Source organism: Buteo buteo, chromosome 13 (assembly GCF_964188355.1).
Source record: "Buteo buteo chromosome 13, bButBut1.hap1.1, whole genome shotgun sequence".
Lineage (NCBI taxonomy): Eukaryota > Metazoa > Chordata > Aves > Accipitriformes > Accipitridae > Buteo > Buteo buteo.
In genome coordinates this window covers 30,466,831-30,485,612 of record NC_134183.1, presented here as the reverse complement: position 1 = coordinate 30,485,612, position 18,782 = coordinate 30,466,831, and the positions used below count along the sequence as shown (strand labels likewise).

At 40.3% G+C, this 18,782-nt stretch overlaps 2 protein-coding genes across 6 annotated transcripts in view; one reads left to right on the top strand and one right to left on the bottom strand.

Annotated features, from left to right (window-relative positions):
• The first annotated feature begins 3,749 nt into the window (after window positions 1–3,749).
• On the top strand, window positions 3,750–13,323 carry MNS1 (meiosis specific nuclear structural 1). Its single transcript, XM_075045346.1, has 9 exons — window positions 3,750–3,999; window positions 4,255–4,382; window positions 6,258–6,360; window positions 7,215–7,444; window positions 8,188–8,404; window positions 8,484–8,591; window positions 10,116–10,373; window positions 11,197–11,322; window positions 13,010–13,323. The coding sequence occupies exons 1-9, from the start codon at window positions 3,805–3,807 to the stop codon at window positions 13,106–13,108; spliced, it is 1,464 nt and encodes a 487-aa protein (XP_074901447.1). The 5' UTR covers window positions 3,750–3,804; the 3' UTR covers window positions 13,109–13,323.
• Window positions 11,169–18,782, bottom strand: part of TEX9 (testis expressed 9) — a 28,902-nt gene continuing 21,288 nt past the window's right edge. For all 5 annotated transcript variants that reach the window (XM_075045340.1, XM_075045341.1, XM_075045342.1 and 2 more), the window contains 2 exons: window positions 18,619–18,753; window positions 11,169–14,695 (listed from right to left, as the gene is read on the bottom strand). In XM_075045340.1, coding sequence (XP_074901441.1) covers window positions 14,618–14,695; window positions 18,619–18,753 — 213 coding nt within the window. In that variant the 3' untranslated portion in view covers window positions 11,169–14,617. The remainder of the gene's footprint in view (window positions 14,696–18,618; window positions 18,754–18,782) is intronic.

The following is an 18,782-nucleotide window of genomic DNA, read 5'->3' as shown; positions in this document are numbered from 1 at the left end:
TTTTCATCCCAAGAAGGTAAATTACCTCACAGAGAAGCTATGTTATCCCCAGTAGTGGTTTATAATGTTGCCAGCTCAGCATGACCTACATATTTTATTTCAGCTGGAATGTATTTGTCACCGTGTCATGTTACGATCATCTGGTAAAAACCCCTAGAAAAAAGGTAAACCTGCAAAATGGCTTCACCATTTTCATTTAATGACCTTTTCCGCTGTATGCTTTTGCATCGCCTTCAATTTAAATTGCTAAAATAGAGGGAGATTTCTTTTTCCCTTTAATGCTCCATTTCTTCATTTTTATCATTAGCAAAATTTTTCATTCCTCAGCAGTCTTCATTTCTTCTGTCCTGAGCTGATCAGTAGGTGGTGATATTGAGGCTGAGAACTGAATCATTTCTTAATATGCTATGTTAACGATGAGAAATTGCTGAGAAAATGCTGAATTTGAGTGTACATTTGTACAGTTGGGTGCTGGTTAGTTGAAGCTTTTCAGGCCCTGGCAGTGTTTAATACTGTTAGGAAAAAGGAATGAGAAGCAGGTCACTAACCAGTAAGCTGTAACCAGGCTGCTTGCAAGCAGAAATGCTGTGTGCAACAAAAGTTTAATAGCAATTATGCAGCTGGAACTCATTCCTTTAGAAACTATAGTAAATTAGATATTTCACTCGCTGTTATTCTAAAAACTTCCTAAATTATATTATGGAAATAAAAGTTAAATATAAACACATTGACTTTTAAGGAGTCTGAGCTGATTGCAAAAACAGTACATGTTCATTGTGTTCCTTCAGATGAACTGACCGTCTCTGCCTGGACTGAACTCTGTTCTGCAAGCATTACATTCTTAGGTCTTTAACTGAGAAATTAATCGGTGCCATCAAGGAGGTGTGCTTTTTGATACAAAGAAAAGGTACGCCTCTTCTCAACACAGTGTTTGATAACCACGTTCAAATAAGAATGTACGAGGGAGGCCACTACATGGACCAGCAACTTGCTGTGACTGCACAGCTGGGAGAAATAGCAAAAGCAGACGCTCCCCGCTGAGGTGGAGGTGGGTCATCCAACCGAGACGACCTCGACGAGGAGAACAGGACGCGCTACGACGGCACAGGACAGAAACGCTTGCCCAGGTGCAGGTGCGGTACCCATGTGCCTGCACCCCCAGCAATTTTGCAGAGAGATAACCCAAACAAGGAGGTGCAGTCAATTCCCCGGGGGGGAGGAACCGAACAGCAGCCGCCAGTCGCTGTGGGGAGGGCACCAAGAAGACTAAGCCAGGCTCTTTGCCGAGAAGCACAGAGGGAGTCTGAGAGGCCAGTGGCTGCAAAGTGAAAAAGGGAAGTTCTGGCTGGATAGAAGGGAAAAAATTAATACCGCCAAGCTTCAGGACAGGAGCCTGACAATCTTGAGGGTGCTCTCAAGAAGAGTTGAGACCAGCAGTTTTATCTGAATGGGGGGAAATTATTGTTTTCCATCTTTAAGTATTCAATTTAACGAAAGGAGCAGGACAAGGGTATACAGGCTGTTTCTGTGGAATTTCTGGAGTATTTTCCCCTCCCTAATCTCTACATGGGTTGATGGTACATGCGGAAAGGTTACTTTTCTTCTTTTGGAAATCTGCACACACAGTATTTTTACTGAAGTGTCCCTGTGGCTTAATTTATGTTGGGGAAAACTATCAGGGCACTAAAGGTAAGAGTTTCAGAGCACAAACTGCCATAAGGTATCGAGGATAAAAATTCTCTTTTTGCATTTTTCTTCTTTACATTTTAAACACACTGCAGCAAATCTGAAATGTATGGGAAATAAAAGAACAGTGAGGCACTGGGGACTGGAAACCTCAATATATTTTCCCTTTGGGATTTTACTGAATATTAATACTGTGTTCTGTCCCTTCTGTGAAAGATACACTGCTCACAAATAGTGGTTATGTGCAAACACAAGCCCCCTCTTAATTTTAAAAAGAACTTTGTGAACTGACTTGTTGGTCTCTGATATACGTGTGTTTTTTTCTTCAAGCATTTTTCACTCCCACTTTTCTGTCTAAATGCCTTGCTGGCCTGCAGAGTGAATCAAGGTATACTTCTGTTCTCATTTTAGAATGTTGCTGTTACAAATGAGGACATCATGTGAGCAAAGATGGAATTTTACATCTGAAGGTTATTTGCAGTAATTTCCAGAAGTGAGGGGACCTGATTTTGTTATTTTCTTTTGTAAGAAAGAAAATTCCATTTGTTTGCAGTGAGCCATACAGCTATTTACTGAGGAGAAGGGACAGCAAAAGTATCTTTTGCAGCTTTACCCCCTCAGCCCACACCACCTCCAAACCTTAAGCACTGAAAGTTAGTGCTGTGCCAGTATAGTTAAAACTTCCTTCTTTCTATGTCAACACTTTGGAATCATTGGGGGAGAGGTTTTTTTGACATTGACTTATTTCCTTGCCTACTTTTGAAGAACCTGATTTTTTTTTCAAGAGCGCTGTAGTGGTAACGCTATTTGGAAAGAAGTAGTAGGGAACGTGTATGATCTTTTTTTCTGTCTCATCTCTCTGCTTGTATCATCTGAGTTAAAGACATGGTCTCCTATAGTTTACTTCCCCCCCAGCATTGTGGGAAAACATTTTTCTCATGAAAAGGGCAAAGACTAACCAAACCTTCAGAAAGAATTCCACTAATTTGGGAGATTTTGTAAAAGATTAGGAACTGATTTAAAATAATGAGCATTCTCATCCCGTAAATATATAGATATAGGTATATTTAGCACAGAATCAATAGGAACATAGAGACTACTTCTTACCTAAGTCTGAGGTGTTCTTGAGCTTTATTCATTTTAATTAATTTTATAAAGTAGGTGACATTAATGAATTTTCAGTACTACTTTGAATAAGCTTAAATGTCTTCAGTTTCACATAACTTTGTAGAAAGGAAAATTAAGGTGAGAAAAGTGGTACAAGTGGGTGGGCAGAGTTTGTGAAATTGGATGCCAGAATGTTGATTTCCTTCCTTGGAGCAAAGCTAGTCCAGAGAGACTCTCTGGAGCTAGCAGCTGTGCTCTGTGTAAGATCTGCCTCAGGAAAAATCTAAGGGACAGGTTTTCCTTTATGCCTAGTGGGTGTAAATAAGGTGTACTATATAACAAGCAACCTTACCAGAATCATGTAGGTAATTATGTACTTTGGTGATGTTCACGGTATGGTTTTTGATTTCTCCCCTGTCCCTGTGTCCCCATACTTCTTCGGGATCCATCATGATCATTACAAAGGAGAGAAATTCTTAATTAAATGCTGCCACCTAGGTTTTGTGGTTACAGGTGAGTGAAGTGCATTAACCTTAATTGAAGAACTGCTCTTGAATTGTGTTTTTTCTTTTTAACGTATTTTGGTAATTGTGTTTCTTCCAACTCCCCGTGCTCAACTTTTAGGGGTTCCTGCCTCTCCAGGGCAAGGGGGGGATGAATGCGCGCGCCAGCCACCCCGCACGGGCTGCCCCTCCGGCCGCTCTCCTCTGGAAAACTGCCTTCACCCACTTCCGTCACGTACGCGAACGCAGGGAAATGTCGGGAGACCGAAAACCCCACGTTTTGGGGGCAGCGCTGGGCGCCCTACGAGGAGGCCTCGAACCCCCGCCCGCCCCGCCTGAGGCGGCTCCCCGTCACGTGGTAGGGCCGGGAGGGGGGCGGGGTGCCCTCTCTGCCAATCAGCGCGGCGGGTTTCCTCCGGAAGTTAAAGCAGCTCCCCGCCCTTCCGCCCGGCTGCCCCGCTGGTTGCCATGACGGCGCGGCGCGGCGCTCCGCGGCCGGGCGGGCGAGATGGCGGCCGGGCGGGCGGGTCGCGGCGGCCCCGCGGCACCGCCTCCTTTTTGTCGTCCGCAGGCGTCCCTGCAGCGGGACGCGGGGCTGGCGGCGGCCGCGGCGGAGGCGGAGGAGCGTGGCGGGCGGCGGCGAGCTGCCAGGCTGCGGGCCGCGCTGGAGGGCGAGCGGCGGCTGGAGGAGGCCGCGCTGCGGGTAAGAGGGGCCGGCCCGGAGCCCCGCCGGCCTCTGTGGGTGGGTGGGTGGTGTGGGTGTGGTGTGGGTGTCCATCCGGGTGAGGGCCGAGAGGCGGTCCCGCCGTTGGGAGAGCTCCACCCGGCTCTCCCTTAGAAAGCTTTTCACCTTCAGAAATTACGTACTGACTACACAGCCTCGCAATTTGTCTTGCCTCCAAAGGCGCCTGCAGGTGCGCGGAGGAGAGTTGTTACGGAAATTGTTTGTTCTGATTAGGCAGAAGAGAGCAGAAAACAGAGAGCGCTGCAGCTGGAGCAAGAAGAAAGGTTGGCGGCTGAGCTGGCGAGGCTGAAGCACGAGAAACTTAAAGATGAAAAGATGAGGCAACAAGTAAGAGAGAACAGGTAACGCTTCAAAACTCTCACTATGTCACTGAACTAACTGTTACTGTAAATCAGTCCCAACTCTGACCAGCCTATGTATGGAAGTAGTCAGTCAGCTGTGTAGCTCCTGCTCATTTTTTCTTGATCACGTTTTGGACTGAACCGTCGGTGCAGTAAGATTGTAGCATGAGAAGTTTTCAGTTGACGGAGAGGAAGTTTTAGTATGCTAAAATCGGGTACACAATTTATTTTTTAGAATAGGCTTGTACAGCAGAGAAGATTGTAACTGGAAAGAATGCAGGAAAAGGTATATTTTGAGAAGTGCTTAGGAGAAGGCTGTGATCAGAGGGGTTGCTCCAGGTATCAGTGAACACTATCAGAAAAGTGTGTTGGAGGTGGATGCCAGACAAACGGGGGGGAAGGGAGGAGTTGTGACGTCTGAACAGTGTGAGGTGATCCAAGTTATGTGGAGACAAGACAGACTTTGTGAAAATTGTAGCAGAAGCGGAAAGGAATCTGACCTGGAAGGAAAAGTTATTTTAAGACCCAGGTATGTGTCGTGGTTTAAGCCCAGCTGGTAAAAAGGCACCATGCACCCACTCGCTTGCTCCCCCCCTCCCCTTTCTCGTCTGGCCATGGTGGGATGAGGAGAAAATATAAAGGCAGGCTCGTGGGTCGAGTTAAGGACTGGGAGGGATCACTCCCCGCTTTTGGTCACAGGCAAAAGACAGGCTCAGCTTGGGGAAGAAAACAAAATCAATTTAATTTACTACAAGTCAGATCAAAACCAAGGATATTGGGAAGTAAAACCAAACCTTAGAACACCTTCCCCCCACCCCTCCTTCCTTCCTGGCTCAACTCCACTCCCGGTTCTCTCCACCTCCTCCCCGCCAGCGGCACAGGAGGACAGGGAATGGGGGTTGGGGTCAGCTCCCCACGTTGTCTCTGCCGCTCCTTCCTCCTCAGGGGGAGGACTCCTCACTCGTCCCCTGCTCCGCTGTGGGGTCCCTCCCACGGGAGACAGTCCTTCATGAACTTCTCCAATGTGACTCCTTTCTGTGGGCTGCAGTTCCTCACAAACTTCCCTGGCGTGGGTCCTTTCCGTGGGCCGATCTTCAGCCACACACCGCTCCAGCGGGGCTTTCCCATGGAGTCACGGCCATCTTGGGGGGCCTCTGCTGCCCCGCTCCCCTCCATGGTCTGGGGGGGACAGCCTGCCCTCTCACCACGGGCTGCAGGGGCACCAACCTCCTCAGGGGCATCCCCTCCTCCCCCTCCTCCTTCACTGACCTAGGTATCTGCAGAGGGGTTCCTCTTGCATCCCAGTCCCCCTGCTCACTACCGGTTCCCCTCCTGAAATCTCTTTTCCCAGAGGTGCTACCACCGTCACTGATGGGCTCGGCCTGGGCCAGCAGCGGGTCTGACTTGGAGCTGGGGAAGCTTCTAGCAGCTTCTCACAGGAGCTGCCCCTGCGGCCCCTCCCCTGCTACCAAAAAAACCAACCGCACCACACAAACCTGTAACGGTATGGTAAAAAGTTAATTTTAAGCAAACTTTGTCAATAAGAGAAAAACTCTGATCCACAAAATTTTCGTTTTGAATATATGCTTATATATATATGTACACTTACACATATCTATAAGCACACGTGTTTATATAAGTACACATGTATTTATATACTTAGATGTAAAGTATGCAAAACTATTGATAGTATATGTACAAATGAAGATTTAATTTAAAACAGGTTTTGTTTTCTGCTTTTTTATTAGAGCATTATTTTTAATCTAAAATTGAGTTTTTCCCTGAAAAATACATATTTTTCAATTGTGCTTAAATAGTGATTGAAATTTCCTCTTTAGGATAAATTTCTTTTTTTTTTTTTCTTCCCCCCCCCAGTCTTGAACTTCGAGAGTTAGAAAAAAAGCTAAAATCTGCTTATATGAATAAAGAGCGAGCTGCACAGATTGCTGAAAAAGAAGCTATACAGTATGAGAAAATGGTAATTAGCTTCACAGTGCATCCCTGCACCTGAGTGCTGTAACTCCTTGTATGGACTGTGCTGAAGTTTTTTCCTTTGAAGATGACCTTTTTATCTAAAATAGTGTTAGGTTTAAGTATTCAGTGTTTATTGAAAATATGTTTTGTGTTATGAAGGACTAATTAGCTGGTAATAACCAGCTATAAGAAAAAGGTTTACTTTGCCATTGCAATCAAAATAGTAGTAAATTAAGCTGTATGAATGGATATAGTTTTTATTTTACTGCTTTTGTTGTACTTTTCCAAGTTAAAACTATGATACGCTTTGTACAGTAACTGCTTATGGGAGTGAGTCCTTACCTCAGAAGCAGAGTGTTGAAAATGTTACTAATATTAAAAATATATCTGAATAACTTCAGAAAGAACTGTCAACTTCTATTTACGTATAGAATAATATTGGTGATCAGGCAGGTGATTCCGATTATGTTAATGTTTTATACGAAATTCAGTTTATGCAAACTGCTGTAAAGACAACACATTTATTGAAGATGTTCTACATAGTTAAATCACATTCCAGTCATTAGGCCAACGTGAGCTCATTTCACTCATGCCAAATGCTCTACTTTGTCTTCATTCAATATATAGCTTCCTTTAAGTATTGTTAGTTCTCCTCAGGTTGTTTAGCTATTGAGGGTTCTCTTCCAAGGGTTCTACTTACTGAATTAAGGTATTAAGCATGTTAAGGCACTGTAGTTATAGATTGAGGTGGAAAACATTCCTTTTTTGTAATGCAGTAAATTATACTGTGTATTTTTTCATTACAAGTTGTTTTAGCAGAGTAAAAAGGAATATTGTATTGCTTTTTTTCCCCTATAGAAATGTGAGGGTGAAATAGCCCAAAAGATGAAGGAAGAGTACGAAAGGGTAATAAAAGAAGAAAGTTCTGCAGAACTGAGGCGAAACAAGGAGAAAGTAATGTACCAGCAAGAACTGGAGAAACAGCTTGAAGAACAAGAGAGGAGAAAGCAGGATGCTTATGAAGAATTACTAAAAGAGAAACTCATGATTGATGAAATTGTAAGAAAGATCTATGAGGAAGATGAAATGTTAGTTACTTTGAATTTTTATTATTTATTAATTTAAAACAAAACAACTCTCATAATTCTGTGCAGAAAACTAATTTGTATACATTTATTTCATAGGCTAAGGCCCATTTTAGTTTTCCTTGGTCACATTTTAGTAACAAGAGACTGACTTGCGTGGATTTTGCTGTTTAAACATCAGAATGTTCTTGTTATTCCAGTCAATTTCGTGTCCTGGTTCCCCAAATATGAAATCCAGTTTATTTCAAGGAGTGCTTCCATTGGGCCCATCATGCTGGAAATGACTGTGTATCACAGATTTCTGCCTTGCCTCATGTCCCTGCCTCTTCATAAGATGTGTTGTATGCCTGTCTTAGGGATAGGATAGGAGTTTTCTGAGGGCAGGGTGGTAGTGGGGGAAGAGTTTAGTATAAATAAATTAAAAGTTTAGAAGATTCTGGTGCCACTGGGCTTCCTTCTCTTCTTCTTTCTGTTTTGATGGAGTATGTATAAAATGGAGTAGTAGTGAATAGCTATGTCTATAGCCTGTCCTGAAGAAAGGTGTTAGACATGAGACTCCCTTTTTGGGGGAGTTCAATAATAAAGTATTTTTCATTTAGGTACCTAGTTCCCAGCTGAATGGGTAAGGAAAGTCATGTCAATCTTCATCTCTGGAATATACTGTTAATGATGAGCATATGGTCTGTTTAATGTTACTCTGCAGTATGTTACATAATTATTTAATCATTTTTTTCCATCTTCTATAGGGAAAAACAACTGAAGTTAGATAAAATAAGAGCAACTCAGACATATATTGAAGAATTTAAAAAAGAACAAGCTATCTCGAGGAGAAGGAAACAGGAAGAGATGGAAGAAGAACATAAGAAAATTATGGAGTTTGCCAACATTCAGCGACAAAGAGAAGAAGATCGGATGGCTAAAGTTCGAGACACTGAGGAGAAAAAACAAAGACTTCAAAGCATGGTATCGAAAATTGAAATTGTAGAAAAAAACTATTGTACATTCTTATCTTTTATTTAGAAATCTTCCCTTCTTGTAATAGATTGCCCAGAATCTGGAAAGAGAACAACAGAAGCGTGAAGAACTGGAACAAAGCCGCCAAGAGCTGTATCTGGAAGAACAAGCAGAAACAGAAAGGAAGAAGGAGATGGTAAGTGCTGGCAGGTAGATAAACTAGTACCTGTGCATTGGGGGCTGGGGGGGAACATTTTATGTTCCCTGGACTTCTGCTGCAGATACATATATGGATATTTTCGTACTTGTCAGATATCGGGTTTTTTTATATGTCGTATGTACATTATGTGTACCTGTGCATAAACTGTTAAAGGAAAACGCAAGTGGAGAGGAATATTGCAAGTTTGCCATAATTCCTGCAGAACATTTAGGTTAGCTGAGCTGGTCTGGATGAAACTTTTATAAAATAAAAATAGTAGTGTATATGCAGGAAAACATATAATTTATGGAGCACTTGTAGCTATGGGTAGACTAATTAATTTAAACAGACCAGATATGAAAAACTAAAGAGAAAATGAAACCATTTTGAATTGCTGATCTAGAAAAATGAGTAATGAAGTGAATGCAGGGTACAGTATTTTACATAGTCTTTCTCTGTCCCTTCACTTCTTCTGATGTCTTTGTGATGGAGCAGTGCTCCTTCAGTCTTTGGACATTGTCACTGGAGTTGTGATGCTTAAAGAACATTTAGTGAGAGTATATCCCAAGTGCAATTCCTTCTGCACCTGAGGATGCTCTTCAGAGGCCACGTAACTCCCATTTCCACAACTTTTCCTCTAACAATGCTGGCAGGGTTGTTCATGGACCAGTATGTGTTGGATTGGATTTTTTCCATGCTTTGGATTTGCTAAGTCTGCAGCATTATTTGTGACTTTGGGATGTCTTTGAGGGATTCCTTGAGCCCGTTTTGGTCAGCGAGCTGTCTCAAAGCAAAAAGCTTAATTCTGACATGGTTTTACGTGTATTAAATGAATTTGAATTGTTTTCAATTCTGTTCTGGCACAAAGTGTGGATTTCCAACACTATTTCCTAAGTGTTCTTAGTCAAACAAGTAGTTTGTATATTAGCTTAGTTTTTGGAGGGAAAATTCTGTCCTTTGAGTTTCCTTTGCCATTCCTAATGTATTTATGTTTTAATTTCAACCAGGAAGACATCTGAATGTTTTGAATACTCTTATGGTCCCCTTTATACGTTTATTTGTCTCGTGAAGGAGAACACCAGTAACTTTTAAGTTCAGGTTTAAGCTAAGTAGGAATTAACTGCTTGCTTTTTGCATGTCCCATTTGCTTTCTCCTGTAGGCCTGCCCACACTCTGTCTTATCTTGCTAATGGGCGACAAACAAAACGTAACACAGGCTGAGACAGATAACTCTTATTTTTAGAGAGTTGTTTAGGATGACTGTCTTGTTGATTCACTTCATACTAGTGGAAAAAAATAATCTTTTGTTTTGGACTTAAATTTTGAGAATCTTGAGATATTTGCCAAACCAGTTAGTACTGGAGAGCACTGTCAGATATGGAGTGTTTGCTCCAGTTATTTATGCTAGAAGGTAACAGCTACAGTAAATTTATTCCAAGATAAATCAAGATTGGCTGCTGATGATCAAAATTTTCCAAAGTATGTTCAGTAATACAGCATTTTATTAAATTTCCTTTATAGGCAGAAATTGAAAAAAGAATAAAGCAACGCCAAGACTTAAGGCAAACATATGAAGAGCAATTTGCTTTAAAGAAGGTAGTGCAACAAGCTATGCAAGAAGAGGAAGAAGCCTTCAGACAACAGATGTTGGCCAAGTTTGCAGAGGATGATCGCATTGAACAGATGAATGCTCAGAAACAAAGAATGAAACAGCTTGAACACAGAAGGGCTGTGGAAAAACTTATTGAAGACCGTCACAAACAGTTTATTGCAGATAAAGTAAGGAATTTCACATTTGCCTTTGGTTTGAGCCAAAGTGTTTCAATATGAGAATACTTCTGCTGCCGTAAGTGACAAGACAATTGTTACTAGGGAAAGGTGACCAGGGGAATTGCAGAGAAATGTGCAGGGAGGAAGTGGGCCTTTGTTTTGGTCTGCTGACAAGAAAAAAGTCTTTTTAGAGCTAACTTTTTTGGTGGCTCAAGAGGTTAGTCAGCAACATCGCAGACCCCTGTTTACCTGACAGGATCTGCAAATATCTCTTCAGGAACAAGGGATTGGCAGCACAACTGTTGTCCAGTTCAGCGTCCTTGATCAGTAACACTGATAGTGATGTGTGAGAAGGGGAAGTCCCAGCCTTGATTTTAGATTAAGTCTCTTGAGTTACCATCTGAGGAAGAAAAGGCATAAACTGAAAACAAGTCATGAACTCCTATACTGCAGTTTTATACTTTTATAGGGTATAAATCACATGTGTAATGTAAATTGCAGTTCCTAGTCATCAACATGAGAATACATGCCTATTTCTCCTTTGCCTGGATTAGAACAGTAGGGCAGGAACATTATAACTTGTCTGAGAACCAAGAAGGAACCAGAACTTAAATACCTTTAAAAGAGCTTTGAGTATGAGACCAAACACTTACATAACAGACTAGCCCCATGTCTTGCCATTCAGTCTCCTGTTTTGTCCGAGTTTTTTTTTTCTAGTTACCAAATATATGTTGTTTAAACTTGTGTTTCTCTTTATATTATGGTGGATATTGGTGGAAACAAGTGTTCACAGAGCTGAAAATGAACAGTTACAAAAACTTGTTTATTGTAGCAGCGTGAACTTGAAGAAAGACAGTTAGATGAGAGAAGGCAAGAAAACATCTGTGCAATTGTTGAAGAAGAGAGACAGAAACTCTTGAAAGAGCATGCGTCCAAATTACTGGGTTATCTTCCTCGAGTAAGTGAACTGTATTTTAAATGCTTTAAATGTTTGTCCTGTAAATCAGTTTTCTCTTGGATAGTTTAAGTGAAGTTGCAGAACTCTGTAAATTTCTGGAGTCAGTGAGTGTCCTTATTGTGCCAGCTCTCCTGTGCTCACCTTTTCCTTTTTTCTTTCTGACTGGGGAAGCAATTTACAGAAAAATTCTTTCTGTATGAGGGCCTTTGGGCTCTGCTGCAATATTGGTGCCTTGTACACACAGAACTTGCTGAAAGCTCTTGCAACACTTTGCAGATCCAGTTTTTGGAATCTGGCATCTACATTGTAAAGCAGGGCTTTTTTAGCTAGAAAGGGGTCCCCCATATCTTGAAGCCCATTTCCACCAGATTTCTCAGTTGGAGTTTTGGGAGCAATTTCTTACTGTATTGGCTGTCTTCTGAGTCTTCTGTTACCATGGAAACAAGGCCTCCTCACTGTGGCAGTGCAATAAACTGCAGTGCTTACAGAAGCATTTCAAAGCTCGCTCTGTTCATCCTTGTGTTTTTTAAAGTTAAAAAGGTGGAAGGAATTACTGTAATACAAAGAAATTATGATTTATTTTGTATTACACTTCATAATTGGAAAGGCAACCTGATGGTACACAAATGAACAGAGAGCTGCTTTAGGGATGTAAAAATGCATTTACAGTAGGGTGGGAATTATCCAACTGTTTGAAGAAATTCTTTTCTGTAATACTGGAAAACATTGTAAATATAGTAGAGTATAATTTTTATTCAAATATTAATATGCTGATTTGGTGCATGAATTTGTAAAATTTGGAGTTACTTTCTAATATAGATTCAGTTAAAGGATAACTCAAATTGGTAATATTTTGACAGTTTTCTGGTTTGAATTTACTGTTGTTGGAAGTCTTGGCTATTTCAGAGTGTCCACAGCTCATCATACCTGTTCCATGGTATTGATGTTCTACTTTGTTCCTTTTCCCTGCTTCAACACTGTGTCTGAATCATGTGGTCATACATCATGTTACTTCACTCAAAATGGTTAAATAGAAAAGGGCTACCTAATTCTAAAGTCTCCAATATAAATGCAATTTGTAATTATTTTTTTTCTAAATGCTGCAACTATGTTCTGTGGGTCATACACATTTTTAGCTCTAAAATTAATTTAGAATTAGTTAAGAGATTTAGATTTCTGGGTTCCCCTGCTTCCCTTACACAAAACATAGTTTCTGATTAAGTTGCTCAGTATCAGTTGGTTTCCAAAATAATTTCTCTGTATGGGCTAATTTCAACACAACTGGAGGTGGAGATAAAGCCCCACCCCAGCCAGTGCCTCTTTTCAATGCAGTTGCTCAATTTTACTAAACCTGCATCTGTGCTGTGCTGACTACAATCACTTTTATTAGAAAGAGAATGCAGATGGATATTGTCTTTTGTACAGTGCTCATGTTGGAATCTTTACGGGGTTCTCATCATCATTTGCGTGAAGAAAAGAGGCGGTTCTAGGTTAGCACCAAGTACACCAATTTGAAACTCATCTATTGAAGTTTTGTTATGGTTTTCAGGGCTGTTTGTTTTAAAGGTAAAACCGATACTGTGGATACAAGCTATTACATTCACTTCCATAGAAAATTTGAGAGATCCGTATTAATCTCTCTACTTTGTTCTGCCTTCTGATGTGTGCTTCTTTCCCCTTATTGTAGGGAATACTCAAAGACGAAGATGATGTTAACATGCTTGGAGAGGAATTTAGATTGGCTTATCAGAAGAGAAGAGGTAATGCATTTTCAGAAAAGAGCTGAAATTTCCCCCATCTCATCTCCTGGTTTGCCACTAGGTGTCATCTGATTTCTAATGAAAATTTCCATTTGCTGTGAGCAGTGAGGAACTCCTTTTTCATATCATAAAAAGTCTCCATTTTAAGACTGGAGTTCTAAACTGCTAAGCAGTTAGTTTTATTTAAGTTTATGTTGTACTTGCATTTTTCCTCAATAAACTGTTACAGACTTCTCAATTATTCTCAGTTAGTGACGTAGCAATGTTAAAAATTTCTCTAGCAACTCTGCAGAAATCTAAGCTAGCGTAAATTCACATGTGTATTTCAGTGTGGACTATAAGATTCTCTTAATGCACTATTTCTGGTTGTAATTTAAAGATGTACCTGCACTGGCATTACATTATTAAAATACTTATCTAAATGTAGTTTGTCTCATCTCAAAGGAGTAGGGCTGAGTTACTTGTTTTGCTGTTAGTTCATGTTACTTTGCTGGTAGGATCTAAGCAGGGACATTTTTCCATTTTGAGTTAAGAATCACCATTTATACCTTTCTTTCAGTGCATAAACTTACTATTTATGTGCCATGTTCCTATCCAATTACTCTGAGAGAGGAATCCATTGAAATAGCTGAGGTTTGACAGAGGTTCAGTCAAGCAGCACAGGCTTTTATTGCTCCTGTTCATTAATGTACACATGATATGCTCAGCTCATCTACACTCAAACTTTTATCTAGTTCTTGATTATAATGATGACATAATGAAATCTTTAAGGATGTAATGCTTGTAGAGCACATGTGAATATGGAGCCATCCCAAAGCAGCAACTGATGGCCAGGGAAAGTTTTAATATTTTCACCTTGACTAAAGTAGTAATTTTACAGAATACAACTGTATCAGATTATGGAGTCTGTCTGGATAGTGAGGGGCAAGTCTCATGTATGTTTTTGCCAGCCAGGGTGTAAGATGTAATAGCTAAAACAAGTTATGATCATTTCTATAAAAGAGCTGGTGGTGCTTAAATTAGATGCTGGACCAACTAGCTTTGAGGGGAGATCTGTTACAGAGAACAGACAAGGCCAATTTTCCAACCACGTGTTTTAAAAAGGACATGACATTTTCTTCTCAACTGGATCACTGGTTATTTTATTTCTGCTGCAACAAGGAATTTTCTGAGACTAAACCCTGACTTCTTTGGACTGAATATTACCTTAGATAAGGTATAGTTTTAAATGCTGAAACAGAGCAAACTGATAGCAAAGTTCACTTGTTGGAATATTCCTTGCATGGTCTCTGCTTCTCTGCTCATTACAGAATGGACAGTTTGGCCTGAAACTTCAGCAGAAATTTGTATTTCATATGATATTACAACACAAGTGATCAGGCTTATAGAAGTTAAACAATTTAAACATAAGCAAAATCAACAAAATCAATTCACTGGGATGTACAGTTACTAACTATTAACAAGCATTCATATACAGAGCCAAAATAAGGTACTGTCTGACTTGTACTTCAAACAGAAGTTGTTTTTTGATGGAATCAATAATTTCCCCACTCAAGAGCTTTCATGAATTCCTCTTCAGTAAAAGAAAGCATCTTAGCAGCTTCAATGTGCATCTTTAAAAGAAAAAAAGAAAAATTAGGAGCAGAAGGTAAAATAGTGTGAATGACCAATACAAAATCCTGTATAACTGGAATAGCTGAAAGGAGTTTCAAATCTATCATTCTAGTTTTTTGTACTATGGCTTTGATGGATGTTCACATGTTTAAGCTGAAGCTGCTATTCATATTTTTCTGCAAAAATAAATAGTGTAGGGATAATGTGGTAAATTTTATGCTAAAACATTGCAACTTCAGCTCCAGTAAAACAGGACCAATAGCTTTTCTTAGTTCCTTATATTGCATTAAAAATATCTTAGTTTTAATGAGGCTGGAAATTACTGAAAATCTGACAACTCTTGTGACCTCTAAAGAACACATATAAAAAACCTGGTATACATTCTTTCAAGCTGATCAATATACAGCTTAACTTTAAAGCTATTATAAATCAAATACATGATTAAGATTCAGCATGCTAGCACTTGTAATATGCATGATTTAATGTTAAATGAGGATTTTAACAAAATAATATAACACCATTAAAAATTAACAATCAACATAAACAGTAACTGTACTATGTGGTAATGAGAAATGCTTGGACCTGACCAGTGGTAGTTGTGTTGCCATGTATCGCACCATACATCTGTGGTCCATTATGGCACATACACACAGACTTACATATGTATATGTTTAAAAATCATACAGTAGTCTGAGTTTGTATTTCCACTACACAGGATATAGAATATTACTTTAAATGGCACACTGAAAGGAACAAACAGAACTTTGAAACTTGCAATAAGGCTAATTTCTGTTCAAATAATGCAACTGCTTGGAAATATGTCATCAAGATCATCAATGTTTGATGAGAAAATAAGCGGTCAGTGTATTTGTGCAGAACTACCACTCAAAAAGGCACAGCAGCTGGAAAGCCCTGAAAGCTCCCTGGGTTCCAGCTGACGTCACAGCTGTGCCACATGTCCTCCTCACCACACTAGAGTATCATCTCTTTACCTATCATTATTCAAAGTGGAAAGAAAAGTGTCCCAGCTAAATAGTTTTTACTGCAAATTTTAATTAAATGGCTGTTTTGAAGACCAGGAAACAATTCATGTCTACAAGGAGTCTATTGTGGGGGTTTTTTTATATCTAGACATATTGACAGTTCAAAATGACAACAAAGTGTATTGCAGTACCCACAGGCAGCGTAACACCTTCCAGGTCTGTAAAGCTCAGACTAACTTCCCTTAATCCTTTTCAAAATTTTCTATTAAATTCTCTCAAGACAAGCAGAGAATGGTCTGAAAAGACCCACTGAACACCAGCAACTACTTGCTGCCAGCTGCAACTCATCCTACTACTTGATATTTAGTACCTTTTGGGGACTTTTTTCCTCTCTATCATTCTTCATGTGGCAGCATGTCCTCACCTTCAGGATAGCTGTCCCTGCTATGGGCATCTGAATCTGTCACACAAATACTACACAAATAGCCCAAATCAGGTTTTCCTCATTCATTCAATGAAAGGCTTGTGTGAAACAGACTTGAAGTTCTTTAGGCAACTATGTCTGCTGAGTCCACGTGAGCTTTAACTGCCCTTCCCCTATGCCTTCTGCCAGAGGCAGTAAAAGGCAGAGTTGGTGCCATTCTCTTTTGGGCTCTTCCAATCGTAGTCTGTTCTAAAAGGACAGCTAACAGCATCCAGCTTCTATGAGTAAATAATGTTTTTTGTAAGAAAGGGTAAAAGTGGCTTCCTCTACTATCTGCAGTTCTGATACAGTATTCATATTTTTTTTTAATATATTTAGTGAAGTTTTGTGAACTTTATCTGAGGCTATGACTATGCCTTTGGTTCACAGTCAAACAGAAATACTACCCTTTGACACCAATTTCAGTGAATTCATGTTCCAGAGGACAATGAGCTATCTCATGTATAGAGTAGATTTTGAGTGAGTGCTGTATTTTTTTCATTCTCAAAATAAACTTGAGCTAGAAGGGCCAGACAAAGGCTAAGCTAGCACTATTTCTGTTAGTTGAATCCCTAAGATCTCCTCTGCATCCTATTGCTGCCAGAAAAATTCTTTTCCACTGGAAATGCATGACCAGCCCCAGTTCCTCTCATTCCAGTTACCTATCCACCTTTGTCCTGTGTTGGAGAGGTATTCCAGATTCAAGGGCGTAATTCCATATTGCAGTTCCCCATTCTTAGGATAAGTACGTCTGTTTTGTTACATGAAGTTGCCACTTCATACAGAACTATTCTTCCTCGGGCGGGGGGGTGGGGGGGGGTGTTCAACATTTTCAAGAGTGTTTACAAAATGTCTGGTGATCCCTGCAGCGCTCAAAGGGTAAATAAAACATTCTATTTTCTTATCTCAAAGGCTGGCCCTCCTAAGGTGCTTCTGCTCAACAAGTCACCATACATTGCTTGCTTTAGCTCTTGCAACTTTGGTTTGAGAGTGCAAAAAAGCAGCGCATTAACTCCATCCCGAAATGAATCACATTAGATTCAGCAGAGTAAGCAATTGGAGGTGAGCTACTCTATGATGTTAAGATCCTGTCTAGATAATTATGAAGCCCATAGCTCTGCATGTGTCTCATGTGGCCTCAGAAGGAAAACTGATACAAATGATAGCACACAATCCCAACCAAGTATTTGGTAAGCGAAAGGTGTGATGGAACTAGTAAGACCTAAATGTATCAATACGTGGACAATTGTTTGATTTGGGCAACCTCTCTTAGTATACACTCCTCTCACTTTGCCTTTCATGTAAACTCACAGGTTCTTTCAATTTGTACCATCAAAGCTCAGTTGACAGGTCTATGCTGAAAATACATTTTGAGAAATATAAGGTATTTACCCACTCTGCAGCATTCGAGGTTTTTCTTTCCAAGCAAAACACCCCTCCTTTTTGCGACATCAGTATAGCTTTATCAAATATGATAGTTAAATACATTTTTAGCTATATTCTGTCTATCTGAAGTGTTAATCCACTTTTCATTACAACACCTTTCTATGAAAGTTGCATCACTAATTGTTCACCATGAATTGTCAGCAAGTAGTCTACTCCCAACCCTCCATTCAGTTTCAGCTGCTGAAGAACCTGAAATGCAGTAGTCCCTGGCCTCCCTTTTATGTCCTGAGGGAGAGGAATGGAGGGAGATACGAAATGAATGTAGAATCAAATCTTTTAAAATAAGGCTAGCAGCAAGTGTAGTGTGGATGGGAACACCCATGCAGCCATGTAGGCGTTACTACATTGTCTGTGATTCAAAGTATGCATGATCTTCCAGGAATTACAAAAGGATGGAGATACAACTCCCCTCTTTCAGTCTAGTAAATTCACACCTAGGGTAAGTACTCTCTCTTTTCTTTTTTCCCATTCTTTTTTCGTCTGACACATGAGATCTGCACCTGGGCAGAATTGTACATGTACAGAACATCTCAGAATATCAATAAAAAGAAACAATGTTGATAGAGAAGGACACACTTTGAGAACCCAGGGAAAATGTAGGTCTAAAATGTAATGGCTCACTCCTGGGAGAGCAGGCTGTTAGAACTGCTGATAAAACAAGTAATGTGCTGGGGGGGGGGGATCTAAAAAAAGCACGCTAAAATGGATTTTACTGACACAGCACCAAAGGAAGTTGCTGTTATTACCTGAACAGTATTTGAACACATGGATACTCTTGGTCCTAAAGCTTGTCGGTAGTAATCTTTCACTGTGACAGGGTATGTTCCAAGTTAGGAATGGGGTCAATTCAAAAGAAGACCAGCCTTTGCTATAAAGCAGAATGTTAGCAATATGCACTAATAAAAGTGAGGCTGGTCCCTTGCATTGCAACTTCCCTGTCTTGGGGCTCTTGTTTACATGGTTACCTTACCTGACAACAGATACATTTAGATAGAGGTTAACTCAAATATAACAGTACTCTGGTCCTTACCTTTTGTCTCTTTAAAATATCAATTAACTTTAACTGCTTTTTAAAACCTGTCATTAGCTCTCCTTTTTGTTTCTGCAGCTTCTTGTTTTCTGTTTTTAATTCTTCAATTGTTTTGAGTTCTTGGTTAGCTACATCCTACCATGGGAAGAAAAGGAGAAATGTAT